General features: G+C 43.3%; 1 protein-coding gene across 1 annotated transcript; it reads right to left on the bottom strand.

Annotated features, from left to right (window-relative positions):
• Window positions 1–298: 298 nt before the first annotated feature.
• Window positions 299–11542, bottom strand: LOC109907011 (serine/threonine-protein kinase SBK1). The gene is made up of 4 exons (XM_020504813.2): window positions 11385–11542; window positions 8097–8280; window positions 2375–2577; window positions 299–2166 (listed from the first exon to the last, which is right to left on the bottom strand). The coding sequence occupies exons 2-4, from the start codon at window positions 8257–8259 to the stop codon at window positions 1501–1503; spliced, it is 1032 nt and encodes a 343-aa protein (XP_020360402.1). The 5' UTR covers window positions 8260–8280; window positions 11385–11542; the 3' UTR covers window positions 299–1500.
• Between the last annotated feature and the right edge of the window lie 4801 nt (window positions 11543–16343).

Here is a 16343-nt window from a genome sequence, read left to right as displayed (position 1 = left end):
AGTGGTGAAGGGTGAGGGTTGTGGCAGGAGAGGGAGAGGGAGAGTGGTGAGGAGTGAGGGTTGTTGTAGGAGAGGGAGAGAGGTGAGGAGAGTGAGAGAGGTGAGGGGTGAGGGAGTGGTAGGAAAGGGAGAGTGGTAAAGGTTGAGGGTTGTGGCAGGGGAGGGAGAGTGGTGAGGAGTGAGGGTTGTGTTAGGAGAGGGAGAGAGGTGCGACTATGGATCACTTAGGTTATGGACGGAGCTTCAAAGAAGGAAATATGATATGCCCTTGAGAGTGGATGAAAAGAAGCAGACAGAAGAGATGGATTATGTTTATTTGTTCATACCAAAAGGCATACTCAAACACTGTGTCAAAAACTTTACGTGCAACCTATACACAATAATTATGTACTTGATTCGAATAAAACAAAGTTACAATATGTTTCCATAAATTTCAAAGAAACTTTGGTTTAACAGTACACTACTGTAAAGTTTACGGTATTTACGGTAACATACTGTACCTGTTTGCCAATAAGATACCGTAAAAACAACCTTTTTCTTTTTTTACAGTGCACAAAAAGGATGATTTGAACTTCAATTTCTATTTAGGGAGACAGAGTTCATTGTTATACAGCAGCTCCCAATTTGTTGCCTTTGCATTAAATTAAGTTGATTTGAAACAATGTGAACTTGAAACAGCTTTCAGTGTGACAGTCATTTTCTGGGGTCAGTTGTGGAATACCTAAAAATTACACTCTGGATATTTACCCATACCCATTTCATATTCAGTCTATTACATTCCATTCATTATACAGTTAATGTATTTTCTGTATGTCTATATTTGAATATGAATCTTTCATGAACAATGAGAGTATACACAGAAATAGACAAACTGAGGTAGCCTCATTCACGGAACAGCCTGTACAGTGTGACACACTACAAAAACATTTGAGAGAACATTGAGCACTGCCAAAGTGAACAGTGCCACTAAGCCAGCTTGAACGCACAGTGCACACTCTCCCTCTATGAAATTATTATAATGCTTGTCTTCTGTGCAGTGAGAGATTCTAAAACACAGAATATAAAGCATTGTTCTGAAAATAGCTGCTCCTATGCTAGGTACAAGTTCTATGTTACAGTATATTTCTCAGGTCACCAACGTTGTGTAGTTACACACAATATAGCATAAGCTGCTCCTGTGCTACAGTAGATACAAACTATTTCGTAACATTGCTAAATTTATCAGGTTACCAATATTGTGTACATACACACAGAATAGTACGAGCTCACTCACACTCAAATAGTGCTGCTTTTACAGTACACTCGTATCCTATCAGAGCTTTTTCCCCTTGTGTGGCTCTCTGGACTGACGTTGAGTATAATTCAGTTACCCTACCTATCAGTGCATGGTAAGAGTGGGGTCGAATGCACACCTTGTGCTTGCTCCCTGTAAATTGGATAGTTGATACCATGAGCTGGAGGTGTACACAGATACCTCAGACACCGTTCCACTGAAGACATTTACTCCACCTCCTGGTGGACAGGACTACTCCTACACACACTAGGGGTGGAGCAGGTGGCACTGACCTTGCCATTCTCCGGTTGCAGTCCGTTTGTGTCCACTAGCGTCGGCATCAACCAGTCCTTTTCCACATAGGACCTGACCTCCCCTACTGTGCATCTGTTGTTAGCATTGAGCTCCAACAGCCTGCTGAACATTTCCATGGCAGCCGGGGTGAATCTCTTCCACAAGGGTGGAACTTCCTCCACGGTGGGTGCCTGGCACCAATCAGCAAACTCCTGGTAGAAGTCATCTGAGGTCACGCAGCGCTCCCAGGGGAAGTAGCCGGTGAGGATGCAAAAGATGACTACTCCGAAGGCCCAGGTGTCCAGGCTGGGCTCCACGCTGAGCGGAGGCGCCGTCACCTCCTTCTGGCCCTCCTCCAGGGCAACGGCACACAGCTCTGGGGCCATGTAGGGCAGCGTGCCGGAGATGAAGCGAATCAGAGTGCCTCTCGTCTGAGCCAGGCCGAAGTCAGCCAGCTTTACCCGGCAGCAGTGGCTGTCCAGCAGCAGGATGTTCTCAGGTTTGATGTCGCGGTGGACCAGGCCGTGCTCGTGGATGAACTCCAGGGCACTGGCAATCTGCAGGACGCAGCGCTTCACTGCACTCTCTGGGATACCCACCTGGGAGCAGAGGATTGGAAACTGTTAAGGCTTTGTGGTCACTGAGACTTGTCTAAAGTGAATTAGAAGACTTTACATTTGGACCATTTTTAACAGTACATTGCGCTCATGGACACTCAAAATGGTATAGATTGACAATATTCACCAATCCTCTTGATTGAATTCTTAGGTCACAGTTTTACTATATCAAAATCAAACACAATCTTACTTTTGGTTGGATGACAGCAAAAAGGTCCCTCCCAATAACAAGCTCCTGGGCAAAGCCATAGTGCTCATTAGATTGAAAGGCGATTCCGAAGAGACCTACGATGCAGGGATGGCAGGATAGGTGCAAGGAGATGCAGTACTCCCGTAAGAATCCCTGGAGCTTGGTGGAGGCTTTTGGCATCACTTTAAGAGCCATCGGTGTTCCTGTAAAACATTCCTATTTGTTATGTTTTATAACAACTTGGCAAAATGTTATGACCATAAGAGATGTTTATGACCAGAAAACACAAGAGATAGCAGACAGTATAAATGATGTTAGCAGCAGCATTAGATCCAGTATTGGCAGTACTCTATGAAATTTGCTGTTCCAAGATGACGTAGCAGTCGGTCGTGTGTTGTGTTTGTCTTTGTCTTATCCCATGTCTTATCCTGTGTAAATAGCCTGTTTTTTTCCCGTATACATTTTAATCTCACTTTCTACCTATGAACTAAATATACTTTCCTGCAACCCACCTCACCCAATGTGGTGCGGTTCTGCTATTTCTATTCCTTATAACTGGAACCTCCGTCAGGAGCTAGCCAGCTAACTAGCTACTAGTCTTTGTTAGACACGGCTAGCGGTTTTCACCTTTTAGCTTGGATAACACCAGCTTTAACTCGGACAAGACATGCCAGTCTGCACAGCGCGATATCAACCCAGAGCATATCGGACTGCTTCTCTCTACCACATCACCGGATTCCTTCCACTCTGGATCATTACACCGGGTCATCGCAGCTAACTAGCTGCTACCAAGTGGCTACTGTTAGCTAACGCCTCTGTCCCGAAACAGGCACCAGTTAGCGTTGAGCTAGCCACGAGCTAGGCCCATATACTAGCTAATTCTAGGGCTACAATATCTCTTTTGCCAATATTGCTATTCTTTGGACCCTATGATCACTCGTCTACACAGCTGATGCCCCCTGGACAGTTTCAATAAGACAGTACCTAATTTTGTTTATCTGTCGGCCCCAGCCTCAAACTCAGGTCCTGTATGTTCCTAACTGACCCGCTCTGCCCATTCATCACCATTTACCCGTTGTTGTCTTAGCTCTCCTGATCAACACCTGTGACTGCTTTATGCCTCTTTCTAATGTCAAAATGCCTCTCTCTAAAATCAATATGCATTGTCTACTGCTGTCTAGGCTAGTCCTTACTGTTTTATTTCACTGTAGAGCCCTCAGTCCCGCTCACCTTGCATTAGATAGCTCTGTTGTCCCACCCCCCACACACGCTGAGACCTCACCTGGCTAAACTGGTCCCACCAGAGACGAAACCTCTCTCATCGTCACACAACGCCTAGGTGTACCTCCACTGTACTCACATCCTACAATACCCTTGTCTGTACATCATGCCCTGAATCTACTGTATTCTACCACACCCAGAAATCTGCTCCTTTTATTCTCTGTTCCCAACGCACTAGACAACCAGTTCTTATAGCCTTTAGCCGTACCATTATCCTACACCTCCTCTGTTCCTCTGGTGATGTAGAGGTTAAGCCAAGCCCTGTAGACCCCAGTGACCTAAACTGGGATATGCTTAACACCCCGGCCGTCCTACAATATAAGATAAACTCAGCAAAAAAAGAAATGTCCTCTCACTGTCAACTGCGTTTATTTTCAGCAAACTTAACTTGTGTAAATATTTGTATGAACATAACAAGATTCAACAACTGAGACATAAACTGAACAAGTTACACAGACATGTGACTAACATAAATGGAACTATGTTACCCTGAACAAAGGGGGGTCATAATCAAAAGTAACATTCAGTATCTGGTCTGGCCACCAGCTGCATTAAGTACTGCACTGCATCTCCTCCTCGTGGACTGCATCAGATTTGCCAGGTCTTGCTGTGAGATGTCACCCCACTCTTCCACCAAGGCACCTGCAAGTTCCTGGACATTTCTGGCGGAAATGGCCCTAGCCCTCACCCTCCGATCCAACAGGTCCCAGACGTGCTCAATGGGATTGAGATCTAGGCTCTTTGCTGGCCATGGAACACTGACATTCCTGTATTGCAGGAAATCACGCACAGAACGAGCAGTATGGCTGGTGACATTGTCATGATGGAGGGTCATGTCAGGATGAGCCTGCAGGAAGGGTACCACATGAGGGAGGAGGATGTCTTCCCTGTAACGCACAGCGTTGAGATTGCCTGCAATGACAACAAGTTCAGTCCGATGATGCTGTGACACACCGCCCCAGACCATGATGAACCCTCCATCTCTAAATCGATCCCGCTCCAGAGTACAGGCCTTGATGTAGCGCTTATTCCTTCGACGATAAACGCAAATCCGACCATCACCCCTGGTGAGACAAAACCGCAACTCATTAGTGATGAGCACTTTTTGCCAGTCCTGTCTTGTCCAGCGATGGTGGGTTTGTGCCCATAGGCAATGTTGTTGCCGGTGATGTCTGGGGAGGACCTGCCTTACAACAAGCTTACAAGCCCTCAGTCTAGCCTCTCTCAGCCTATTGAGGACAGTCTGAGCACTGATGGAGGGATTGTGCGTTCCTGGTGTAACTCTGGCAGTTGTTGTTGCCATCCTTTACCTGTCCCGCAGGTGTGATCTTCGGATGTACCGATCCTGTGCATGTGTTGTTACACGTGGTCTGCCACTGCGAGAACGATCAGCTGTCCGTCCTGTCTCCCTGTAGCGCTGTCTTAGGCTTCTCACAGTACGGACATTGCAATTTATTGCCCTGGCCACATCTTCAGTCCTCATGCCTCCTTGCAGAATGCCTAAGGCATGTTCAAGCAGATGAGCAGGGACCCTGGGCATCTTTCTTCTGGTGTTTTTCAGAGTCAGTAGAAAGGCCTCTTTAGTGTCCTAAGTTTTCATAAATGTGACCTTAATTGCCTACCATCTGTAAGCTGTTAGAGTCTTAACGACTGTTCCACAGGTGCATGTTCATTAATTGTTTATGGTTCATTGAACAAGCATGTGAAACAGTGTTTAAACCCTTTACAATGAAGATCTGTGAAGTCATTTGGATTAACCTGCCCTCTAAATACACCTCTGCTGTCTTCAACCAGGATTTCAGCGATCACTGCCTCATTGCCTGCGTCCGTGATGGGCCCGCGGTCAAACAACCACCCCTCACTGTCAAACGCTCCCTAAAACACTTCAGCGAGGAGGCCTTTCTAATCAACCTGGCCCGGGTACCCTGGTTATTCTTTAAAAGTGCCTTCCTCACCATCTTAAATAGGCATGCCACATTAAAAAAATGTAGAACTAAGAACAAATATAGCCCTTAGTTCACTCCAGACTTGCCTGCCCTTGACCAGCACAAAAACATCCTGTGGCGTACTGCATTAGCATTGAATAGCCCCCGTGAAATGCAACAGGGAAGTTAGGAACCAATATACACAGGCAGTTAGGAAAGCAAAGGCTAGCATTTTCATCTTGTAGCACAAATTCCAAAAAGTTTTGGGACACTGTAAAGTCCATGGAGAGTAAGAGCACCTCCTCCCAGCTGCCCATTGCACTGAGGCTAGGAAATACTGTCGCCACCAATAAATACATGATAATCGAGAATTTCAATAAGCATTTTTCTACGGCTGGCCATGCTTTCCAAATGGCTACCACACAACCCTGGCCAACAGCTCTACACCCCCCGCAGAAACTTGCCCAAGCCCCCCTCCCCTGCTTCTCCATCACCCAAATCCAGATAGCTGATGTTCTGAAAGAGCTGCAAAATCTGGACCCCTACAAATCAGTTGGGCTAGACAATCTGGACCCTCTCTTTCTAAAATTATTCGCTGCAATTGTTGCAACCCCTATTACTAGCCTGTTCAACCTCTCTTTTGTATTGTCTGAGATCCCTAAAGATTGGAAAGCGGCCGCGGTCATCCCCCTCTTCAAAGGGGTAGACACTCTAGACCCAAACTGTTGTAGACCTATATCCATCCTGCCCTGCCTTTCTAAAGTCTTAGAAAGCCAAGTTAACAAACAGATCACCGACCATTTAGAATCCCACCGTACCTTCTCCGCTATGCAATCTGGTTTCCAAGCTGTTCGTGGGTGCACCTCTGCCATGCTCAATGTCCTAAACGATATCATAACCGACATCGATAAAAGACAGTACTGTGCAGCCGTCTTCATTAACCTGGCCCAGGCTTTCGACTCTGTCAATCACCACATTCTTATCAGCAGACTCAACAGCCTTGGTTTCTCAAATGACTGCCTCGCCTGGTTCACCAACTACTTCTCAGATAGAGTTTAGTGTGTCAAATTGGAGGGCCTCTTGTCCGGACCTCTGGCAGTCTCTATGGGGGTGCCACAGGGTTCATTTCTCGGGCTGACTCTTTTCTCTCTATATATCAATGATGTCACTCTTGCTGCTGGTGATTCTCTAATCTACCTCTACGCAGACAACACCATTCTGTATACTTCTGGCCCTTCTTTGGACACTGTGTTAACAAACCTCCAGACGAGCTTCAATGCCATACACCACTCCCTCCGTGGCCTCCAACTGCTCTTAAATGCTAGTAAAACGAAATGCATGCTCTTCAACCGATCGCTGCCTTCACCCGCCTGCCCAACTAGCATCACTACTCTGGACGGTTCTGACTTAGAATATGTGGACAACTACAGATACCTAGATGTCTGGTTAGACTGTAAACTCTCCTTCCAGACTCACATTAAGCATCTCCAATCCAAAATTTAATCTAGAATTGGCTTTCTATTTCGCAACAAAGCCTCTTTCACTCATGCTGCCAAACATACCCTCTTAAAACTGACCATCCTACCGATCCTTGACTTCGGCTATATCATCTACAAAATAGCCTCCAACACTCTACTCAGCAAATTAGATGTAGTCTATCACAGTGTCATCCATTTTGTCACCAAAGCCCCATGTACCACCCACCACTGTGACCTGTATGCTCTGGCTGGTCCTCGATACATATTCGTCGCCAAACCCACTGGCTCCAGTCTTTGCTAGGTAAAGCCACGCTTTATTTTAGCTCACCATAGCAACACCCACCCATAGCACGTGCTGCAGAAGGTATATTTCACTGGTCATCCCCAAAGCCAACTCCTCCTTTGGCCGCCTTTCCTTCCAGTTCTCTGCTGCCAATGACTGGAACGAATTGCAAAAATTGCTGAAGATGGAGACATATTTCCCTCACTGACTTTAAGCATCAGCTGTCAGAGCAGCTTACCAATCACTGCACATGTACACAGCCCATCTGTAAATAGCCCCAATTACCTCATCCCCATATAATATTTATTTTTGCTATTTTGCACCCCAGTATCTCTACTTGCACATCACCATCTGCACATCTATCACTCCAGTGTTAATGCTAAATTGTAATTATTTTGCCACTATGGCCTACCTCCTTAATCTTACTACATTTGCACACACTGTATATAGATTTTTATATTGTGTTATTGACTGTATGTTTGTTTATCCCATGTGTAACTCTGTGTTGTTGTTTTTGTTGCACTCCTTTGCTTTATCTTGGCCAGGTCGCAGTTGTAAATGAGAACTTGTTCTCAACTGGCCTACCTGGTTAAATAAATATAATAATAATAATAATAATTCTATGGGCAATTTGATACCAAAAACTTCTGACACTTTTCAAGTTACGTGAAATCAATAAAACATTTTATTGTGTCATTGAACCAAAGGAAAGCCCTTAGTATTTCAGCCTTTTAAACTATGAGTTGGCTTCTTACCCCTGCAGCGATGGGTGACCAGCAGAACCTTGCCATACTTCCCCCGGCCGATCTCCTTGATAATGTTGAAGTGCTCTTTGATCTCCAAGTGGCTTAGGCTCTGAGCCGTCAGCGCAATCAGTTCATCGATCAGACTGCCATCTGCAAGGCCCAGCTCGATCATCTCTCTCTCTCTGTCTCAAATCTGACAGTCAGAGAGACATGGGTTAATTAATGTAATGATCCAATGCCTCTGCACAATTCACAACAAACAATTATTGGAGATGCACGGATGCGAACACAGTATACAGTCTATACAGTGCATTCGTAAAGAATTCAGACCCCTTGACTTTCTCCACATTTTGTTACGTTACAGCCTCATTCTAAAATGCATTAAATCATTTTTTTCCCGTCATCAATCTACACATCAATCTAACGCCCCATAATAACAGAGCATTTATTTAAAATAAATAACACAAATATCAAATTTACATAAGTATTCAGACCCTTTACTCAGTTCTTTGGCAGCGATTACAGCCTCGAGTCTTCCTGGCTATGACGCATTAAGCTTGTCACACCTGTATCTCTGCAGAGCCACTCAAGCTCTGTCAGGTCGGGTGGGGAGCATTGCTGCATATTTTAAGGACTCTCCAGAGATGTTTGATCGGGTTCAATCTGGGCTCTAGCTGGGCCACTCAAGGACATTCAGAGACTTGTCCCGAAGCCACTCCTGTGTTGTCTTGTGTGTGTGCTTAGGGTCATTGTCCTGCTGTAAGGTGAACCTTCGCCCCAGTCTGAGGTCCTGAGCGCTCTGGAGCAAGTTTTCATCAAGGATCTCTCTGAACTTTGCTCCATTCATCTTTCCCTCAATCCTGACTAGTCTCCCAGTCCCTGAAAAACATCCCCACAGCATGATGCTGCCACCACAATGCTTCACGTAGGGATGGTGCCAGGTTTCCTCCAGACGAGACACTTGTCATTCAGGCCAAATAGTTCAATCTTAGTTTCCTCAGATGGTCTGAGAAACCTTTAGGTGCCTTTTGGCAAACTCGAAGTGGGCTGTTTTACTGAGGATTGTCTTCCGTCTGGCGACTCTCCCGTAAAGGCCTGGTTGGTGTAGTGCTTCAGAGATGGTTGTCCTTCTAGAAGGTTCTCTCATCTCCACAGAGGATCTCTGGAGCTCTGTCAGAGTGACCATCGGGTTCTTGGTCGCCTCACTGACCATTGCCCTTCTCCCCCAATGGCTCAGTTTGGCCGGGTGGCCAGCTCTAGGAAGAGCCTTGGTGGTTCCAAACTTCTTCCATTTAAAAATGATGGAGGCCACTGTGTTCTTGGGGACTTTCAATGCTGCAGACATTTTTTGGTACCCAGATATGTGGCTCGACATAGTCCTGTCTCGGAGCTCTACGGACAATTCCTTTGATCTCATGACTTGTTTTTTCCTCTGACATGCGCTGCCAACTGTGTGACCTTATATAGGCAGGTGTGTGCCTTTCCAAATCATGTCCAATCAATTAAGTTTACCACAGGTGGACTCCAGTCAAGACGTCGAAACATCTCAAGGTTTATAAATGGAAACAGGATGCACCTGAGCTCAATTTTGAGTCTTATAGCAAAGGGTCTGAATACTTATGTAAATAAGGTATTTCAGTAAATTTGCACACATTTCTAAAAACCTGTTTTCGCTTTGTCATTATGGGGTATTTTGTGTAGACAAAAGGGAAGGGGTCTGAATACTTTCCAAATGCACTGTACCAAGATTATACTGTACCAAGGCAACAGAGCTTCATTTTGAGGTCACCGTTTTTGGTGGTCACAATACAAATGTATTTATCGAGCCATTCCTAATAATGAATCTGACCGTTAATAAAGGGTGAATCACAATCGCAATCTCCAGAAAAGAGATCCATCCATAGCCAGTCTTACTACTGTAACTTTATGCATGCCCCTCTACCTCTGTCGGCCCACCCAGCACTCTCTCTGTACCACAGTCATTCATACACACTAATACGACACACTCAGCACTCACTGCAAAACCAAACATTTTACAGTATCACATGGCGTGAAACACATTGACGGCATTAGATGACATGTTATGTAGACATGTTGCAGGTGTTTTGAATTATCCGTGGCGTATTTGTATGGCAAGGTGGGCTACTAGGAGTCAGAACATGCATTCTGTATGGCCTGGTTATCTTATTATGTGACAGCTTAAATACTTCTCAAAGATTGTTACGTTTGTGTAGGCTGAGGTCAAATAAAATAGCAAATAATCACACAAACTGCTAAAAACACAACATCACGGGTTAATAACATACCCAATCAGTGTTATTATCCCACAAAGTACTGTGTAGTGACAGAACATGTTGCTGTAATTGTAGCAGTAACATTATAGTGTAAATGCATAATTAAAATGTTGACAATAAAGATGGGCTACATTGAATTAATGTTCCAACATTTATTTTAAACATCCTCTTTCATAATTTCCTGTTTGAATGATGTCAACTACTACAGTAAGAAAATCGAATTCCTTTGGACTTGAAATTAGTTACCGAAATTAGTTATTTGGAATAACTGTATAATATAATATTCTGGAGTGGATGTATGTATACAGTAGTTTATTTTAACGAGAACATTAATCATTAAACGAGATCTCGCTATGAATTTACACAATTAAATTACATTGGAACTCATTTCCGATGTAATTATATTTACAGAAATGTTCAATCATAAAATAGTTAGCAAAAGGAAGCAATGTGGGTTTCACAATCGCTATTGATTGTTTTTCCATGTAAACATTCAATATTGATCAGTTGTAAACTGATCAATTTAGAACACTTTTAGGGTTTTTGTCATCATATGATATATCACGCATTATCATTACAAATAATACTTTTTTTGCAATACCACAAGCCTTCTCTGCAAGATGTATTAATGCACATTTTGTAGGTGTACATAAACTATAAAATTGGTGTTTAAGTACATATAGAAATCTCATACCCATATGACATGCATAACAAAAACAATGATTTCATTGCATTTGAATCGACATTGATCTTACTCAAGCATAAAACATTGCATCAACCAAAATGATCAGAGAACTGACTGATGGTTATCTTACCTTTATAGTAGAGTATCACAATGGTCTCGATCAATAAATATGCACACATATGTTGCGACAAACACAATACACACACACACACACAAAAAAAAAACATACGCACAACCTGCATGCAACTTGCATGCATGTGCCAGTTAGCGTAGTGGTGAAGCTCAGGTTTAGCTAGTGTCCCTCTGTCCTTCCATCACCTTACTGCAGCTGTGCTGTGGATCACAGAGCTGTGTGGCTGGCTGAGTGGACCAGGGTTAGAGGAGAGTGCTACCACTCGGCTACAGCTAAGACTCGGAGCCCACTTCGACAGCTGATTACAAAACTGGCTGCTGCAAAGGGCACTCACACTCTTACACACACACTGACACACACACTGACACACACACTGACACACATGCTGCTTTATAAAGCAGAAGCACCTTAACTGCTCTTGGAAGATTAAAGGTTCTGTCACTATTGGATGTACCAATATGGGCACATGCCCACACACTCACACTCACACACTCACACAAATACACACGAATACAGCCCCCTAGGGAACTACGAGTAAGTACATGTGCTAATACCACTACAACCTCCCAATGTTCTCAGTGCTAACAGGACTGCGTCTATTAAACGACAAATGTGCAGGTGTGTTTAAACACACAGTCATGCATGCTTATCTAGAATAAAGAGTTGAGCACAGTGAAGATACAGTAGTATGGTGTATTATCTCTCCAGTCACAAATGTAAAAGGGGGAAAAAAGTTGTTTCCTGAAATTTCCTAATTCAACCACATTGTATTTACGTCCTCCTTGCCCTGTAGTAACCAAGCCCATGTACCCTGAGAATGTGCTGATTGAACGCACCACATACAGTCAGTTCCATAAATATTGGCACCCTTGATAAAGATGAGCAAAAAGACTGTATAAAATAAATGATACAAAAAACTGAGCTACAGCATATTGTATGCTCCAGAAAAAATATGAAATTATATTATTTTATACTAATACAATTGCTCAGAGAAAGAGATTTTGTTTAACAAGTAAACATTTTACCCAGTACCAGGACATTTTAGCCAAAAACCTGGTTGCCTCTGCCAGGAGGCTGACACTTGGCCGCAAGTGGAACTTCCAGCAAGACGATAACCCCAAGCACACATCAAACTCAACAAAGAAATGTTAATTGTCCAGTAAAATGGCCATCTCAGTCTCTGGACTTGGACCCCATTGAAAACCTGTGGTTTGAATTGAAGAGGGAAGTCCATAAGGGTAGACGAAGGACATCAAGGATCTGGAAACATTTTTGTATTTTTTGTATTACTTGTTAAACAACAACTCTTTCTCTGAACAATTGCATTGGTATAAAATAATATAATTTTCCTTTTTTTGTTGCATGCAATATAGCTCAGTATTTGTAGTATTGATTTTATACAGTCATTTCTGCTCATCTTTATCAACTGCGCCAATAATTATGGATCAGATTTGTATGAAGTTCTGACTAGTTTACCTCACCACACAGCACCACAACTGAGTTAAACAGCATGTGGTTAAGCTGAGATGAAGAAAACTCATAAGAACTCAGGAAAGCATTCTTTATCTCATTAAAGAATCTAAAGCAGATTTGAAAAACTCTATTTGGCAAACCATATATAGCTACTGGTGTTGCACCCAGCATCCAGCCTGTTGCATCCAGCTTTCTATTGACCTTTGGCCAGCTGGGTCACTACTAGATTGTCCAGGCTGAAATGGATCCAGGTCCAATGCAACAGGGGGCTTATCTGCAGAGCCCGAAGTGCCGGCCATGAATGCACTCAAGCAGTGGCACTCACACACACAAACATATCCACAGGGATATGTATGAAGCAACCTGGACTAGAGTGGTGGTCTTCAGAGTCCTCACTCATCACCCCTGACCCTAGTTATTCTGGGGTCTATAGGCTGCTCAGATACAGGGGTGGATTGGCTATCTGGCAATTCTGGTAATTGCCAGATCGGCTGGACGATTATTTTGCTTGGAAGGGCTGGTTGAAATTGCCACACACAAGAATATTTTTTATATATATCAAAAAATAAAACAATGAAAAAGGTGAAATGGCCGGTGGCCCATGGGCCTGTTAAGATTGTTTTTAGATACATTTTGGGGCAATTACTCTGATATACTAATCTATAATGAGCCTTTGGCTGATCAGGGAGCAACAGCCGGCCTCCCTACCAAGATGGGCCAGCCTGGTTTTCTGAGCTGAGGTCACACGAACTCAAATTCAAATGTAAATTCAGCATCAGCAAAGAGACCTGCTCTGACTCTGTCATCAGACAGTCAAGATCATGGATCGTAAAAAATGGAAAGGGTGCCTATAAACGTAGAAAGAGCACATTCTACATTGTCACCTCACTTAAAAATAATTGACCATGATTTGGTGCATTACCCTGCCCCTGCCCCTGCCCCTGTGCCTGTGCCTGTGCCCTCGCTGGGGCCTGCTGCTGTGATGAGCGAGCCACTCTCCTCTCCTCCCATGCGTTCGAGAGAGAAATGCGTTCTGAACATATAACATTTCAAAATGCAATTGAAGTAAAAACCCAGCTTTGAAAGCTTCGTCCCGTTGTCCCTGTTGAAGAGAGGAGGGTCTCAGCTTCCTGTAGGTATATATTTATTTCTCAACTCTCAATAATCAACTTAATAGCAACAATTTTGCAAACAAAATATTTTATATGGCTTTGAGATATTGAGTGTTGTGCCTACAACTGCAACGTTTTTTTTTTAGGACTAGCAGTGGGTATTATATTTACAGTTAAAAATTTAGTTAACGTGTTTTTTAGGACTAGCAGTGGGTATTATATTTACAGTTAACAATCGAGTTAACGTGTTTTTTAGGACTAGCAGTGGGTATTATATTTACAGTTAACAATCGAGTTAATGTGTTTTTTAGGACTAGCAGTGGGTATTATATTTACAGTTAACAATCGAGTTAACGTGTTTTTTAGGACTAGCAGTGAGTATTATATTTACAGTTAACAATCGAGTTAACGTGTTTTTTAGGACTAGCAGTGGGTATTATATTTACAGTTAACAATCGAGTTAACGTGTTTTTTAGGACTAGCAGTGAGTATTATATTTACAGTTAACAATCGAGTTAACGTGTTTTTTAGGACTAGCAGTGGGTATTATATTTACAGTTAACAATCGAGTTAACGTGTTTTTTCCACTTCCTCAGGTTTTGAACCGCAAACAAATTAGCCTATGATATTAATGTACATAAAGATGTATGTAATGAATCTCTATTAAACATATATAATAATAAGGAAATGATGGAGTCCTATTTTGACAGGGAGTTGGCAGTGCATGCAGTAATGTGGGCTGTGTGTGGATAAAGTGTCAGGGCCGATATGTTGTCCCAGGCTGCCCCAGCTCAGATACAGATTCAGTTTGGTTATGTTTAATGTTATGTCTATTTCAATGTCAATTCCTGATTTCCTATCAGTGTATTGGGTCAGGTACTGAATATTATTTGTCTGCACAACTGTTTTATCATTTAAATGTACTGTCATTTTGAACAGCATCAATAATAGCTCCTTTGTGGGCCATGACAAACTACTTTGAGCCATGCATGATTTTGTGTACATTGTGTAGTGTCTAAATGTTGCTCATCACATTTCAGTGTCAGAGTTGACCCAGGCTGTCATGTTTTGGAACTATGACATGGTAGGACAGAGGTCCTGGTGTCTCTCCCTTCCAACCTGTCCCCAGAGTCTGTCAGGAATGGAATTACAGAGTGGTGTAGAAAGGCAACCAGCTCAACACAGCTGCAATTAGGCTAACATTTCCAAATAGGTGCTACACTAAAAGTGAATAACTCCCAGCTGTTCTGGACATTAGTCCCATAGAAAGATAGAGGTATAGTTTTGCATGCGCACTGAGTTTACTTATGCAGTACATGATTCTTCAGAAGATCAACAATGTATACTAGCTATCAGATTTGTACATGGGTAACAAACCTTGGGATCACTGAGTGTCTTTCCATTCAGAGAATGAAACAATTCATCTCAAACCACACACGCACACACCCGTTCCAGGCCACCTGCTGTTAAGAGAAAATATGTATTAATTGTTTATAATTATTCAGGGTATCAGGTTTCTTGATCGTGATAAACTGCAGCTTTACTGTCCAAGTCTCAGTGACACATGGTCTTATATAGGCCATACTGTTTGACAGCTCCACTAGCCACCTCACCGCTCTGTGCCCTCAGCTGCTGCCTGGCCTGGCCTGCCTGCCGCAGGAACTACTGAACCCAAGGCCTCAGCATCATCACATCACACCAAGTGTGAGAAAAACCCTCAACGAATGTTGACATGGAGCTCCTGGCAACTTTTGAAATATGCCTGCGGGACATTTATTTACACATACATGCTTTGTTATATAAACAAACACCCATACACATAATTACTTTTGTCTTGAAGACAAATAATATGCTACTTATCAAGTAGCGCCTAATGGGGACTGACGAACAGTGTTTCCTAGAAGAGGTCAGCAGAGCAGCATGCTCAGGCAAGGGCATGCATGTACGAAAGCATATTTGTAATGCCTGTCTGCAGTATAAATTGTTGCTGGTTGACACAAAGTAAGGGAATGAACAGAGGAAACTGTGCTGCTTAATATAGAAAGATTAATAAAGAGTCATTCTGAAGGAGATGGGTTACACAGTGCCCACTGCAGATGGAGTGGGTGAAGACAGGCGAGTGAGATATCGTTTCAGCCTGGCATGCCACTCATCTCAGTGAGCATGGCCCATGCGGGATCTGAGGGATCTGTCCCATGTGACACATTTAGAATAGTCATGTACGTCCATGCATCAATGAGATATCATTATTTTAGTCCAATCAATTTATTTGGCAATGCCTTGCTCCTTTTGGTGTAGGAAATGGAGCTGTACAGTAGTTGCAGGTGACTGAGGGCAAAAGTTGACCGGTGGGTTTAGCCATGCTGGTTAATAAATGGTCATCAAAATGCTCAGTGTGTGTGTTTTGTTATTGCCTGGCACAGCCAAGGAAAATATCAGTGGAACAGGAACCAGGGTTGCGTTATGTGGCACATGGCACGACATTGGTATTAGTAAGGCTATGTAGCTGGTGATCACGCTCTGTTTCTATTTAATACCAGCCCCTGCAGTATCCACACA

The sequence above is a fragment of the Oncorhynchus kisutch genome, linkage group LG17, assembly GCF_002021735.2.
Source record: "Oncorhynchus kisutch isolate 150728-3 linkage group LG17, Okis_V2, whole genome shotgun sequence".
In the NCBI taxonomy this organism is placed as follows: Eukaryota; Metazoa; Chordata; class Actinopteri; order Salmoniformes; family Salmonidae; genus Oncorhynchus; species Oncorhynchus kisutch.
This window is presented reverse-complemented; position numbering and strand designations above follow the sequence as displayed.

What these genes read in the sequence shown, in the direction of transcription:
- LOC109907011 (XM_020504813.2), bottom strand. Translation starts at nt 8,259, where the DNA reads ATGATCGAGCTGGGCCTTGCAGATGGCAGTCTGATCGATGAACTGATT. An exon ending in GGTCACCCATCGCTGCAGGG is followed by an intron (nt 2,578 to 8,096) that starts GTAAGAAGCCAA and finishes AATGTTTTACAG; the next exon opens with GAACACCGATGGCTCTTAAA. An exon ending in TTGCTGTCATCCAACCAAAA is followed by an intron (nt 2,167 to 2,374) that starts GTAAGATTGTGT and finishes CTCTGCTCCCAG; the next exon opens with GTGGGTATCCCAGAGAGTGC.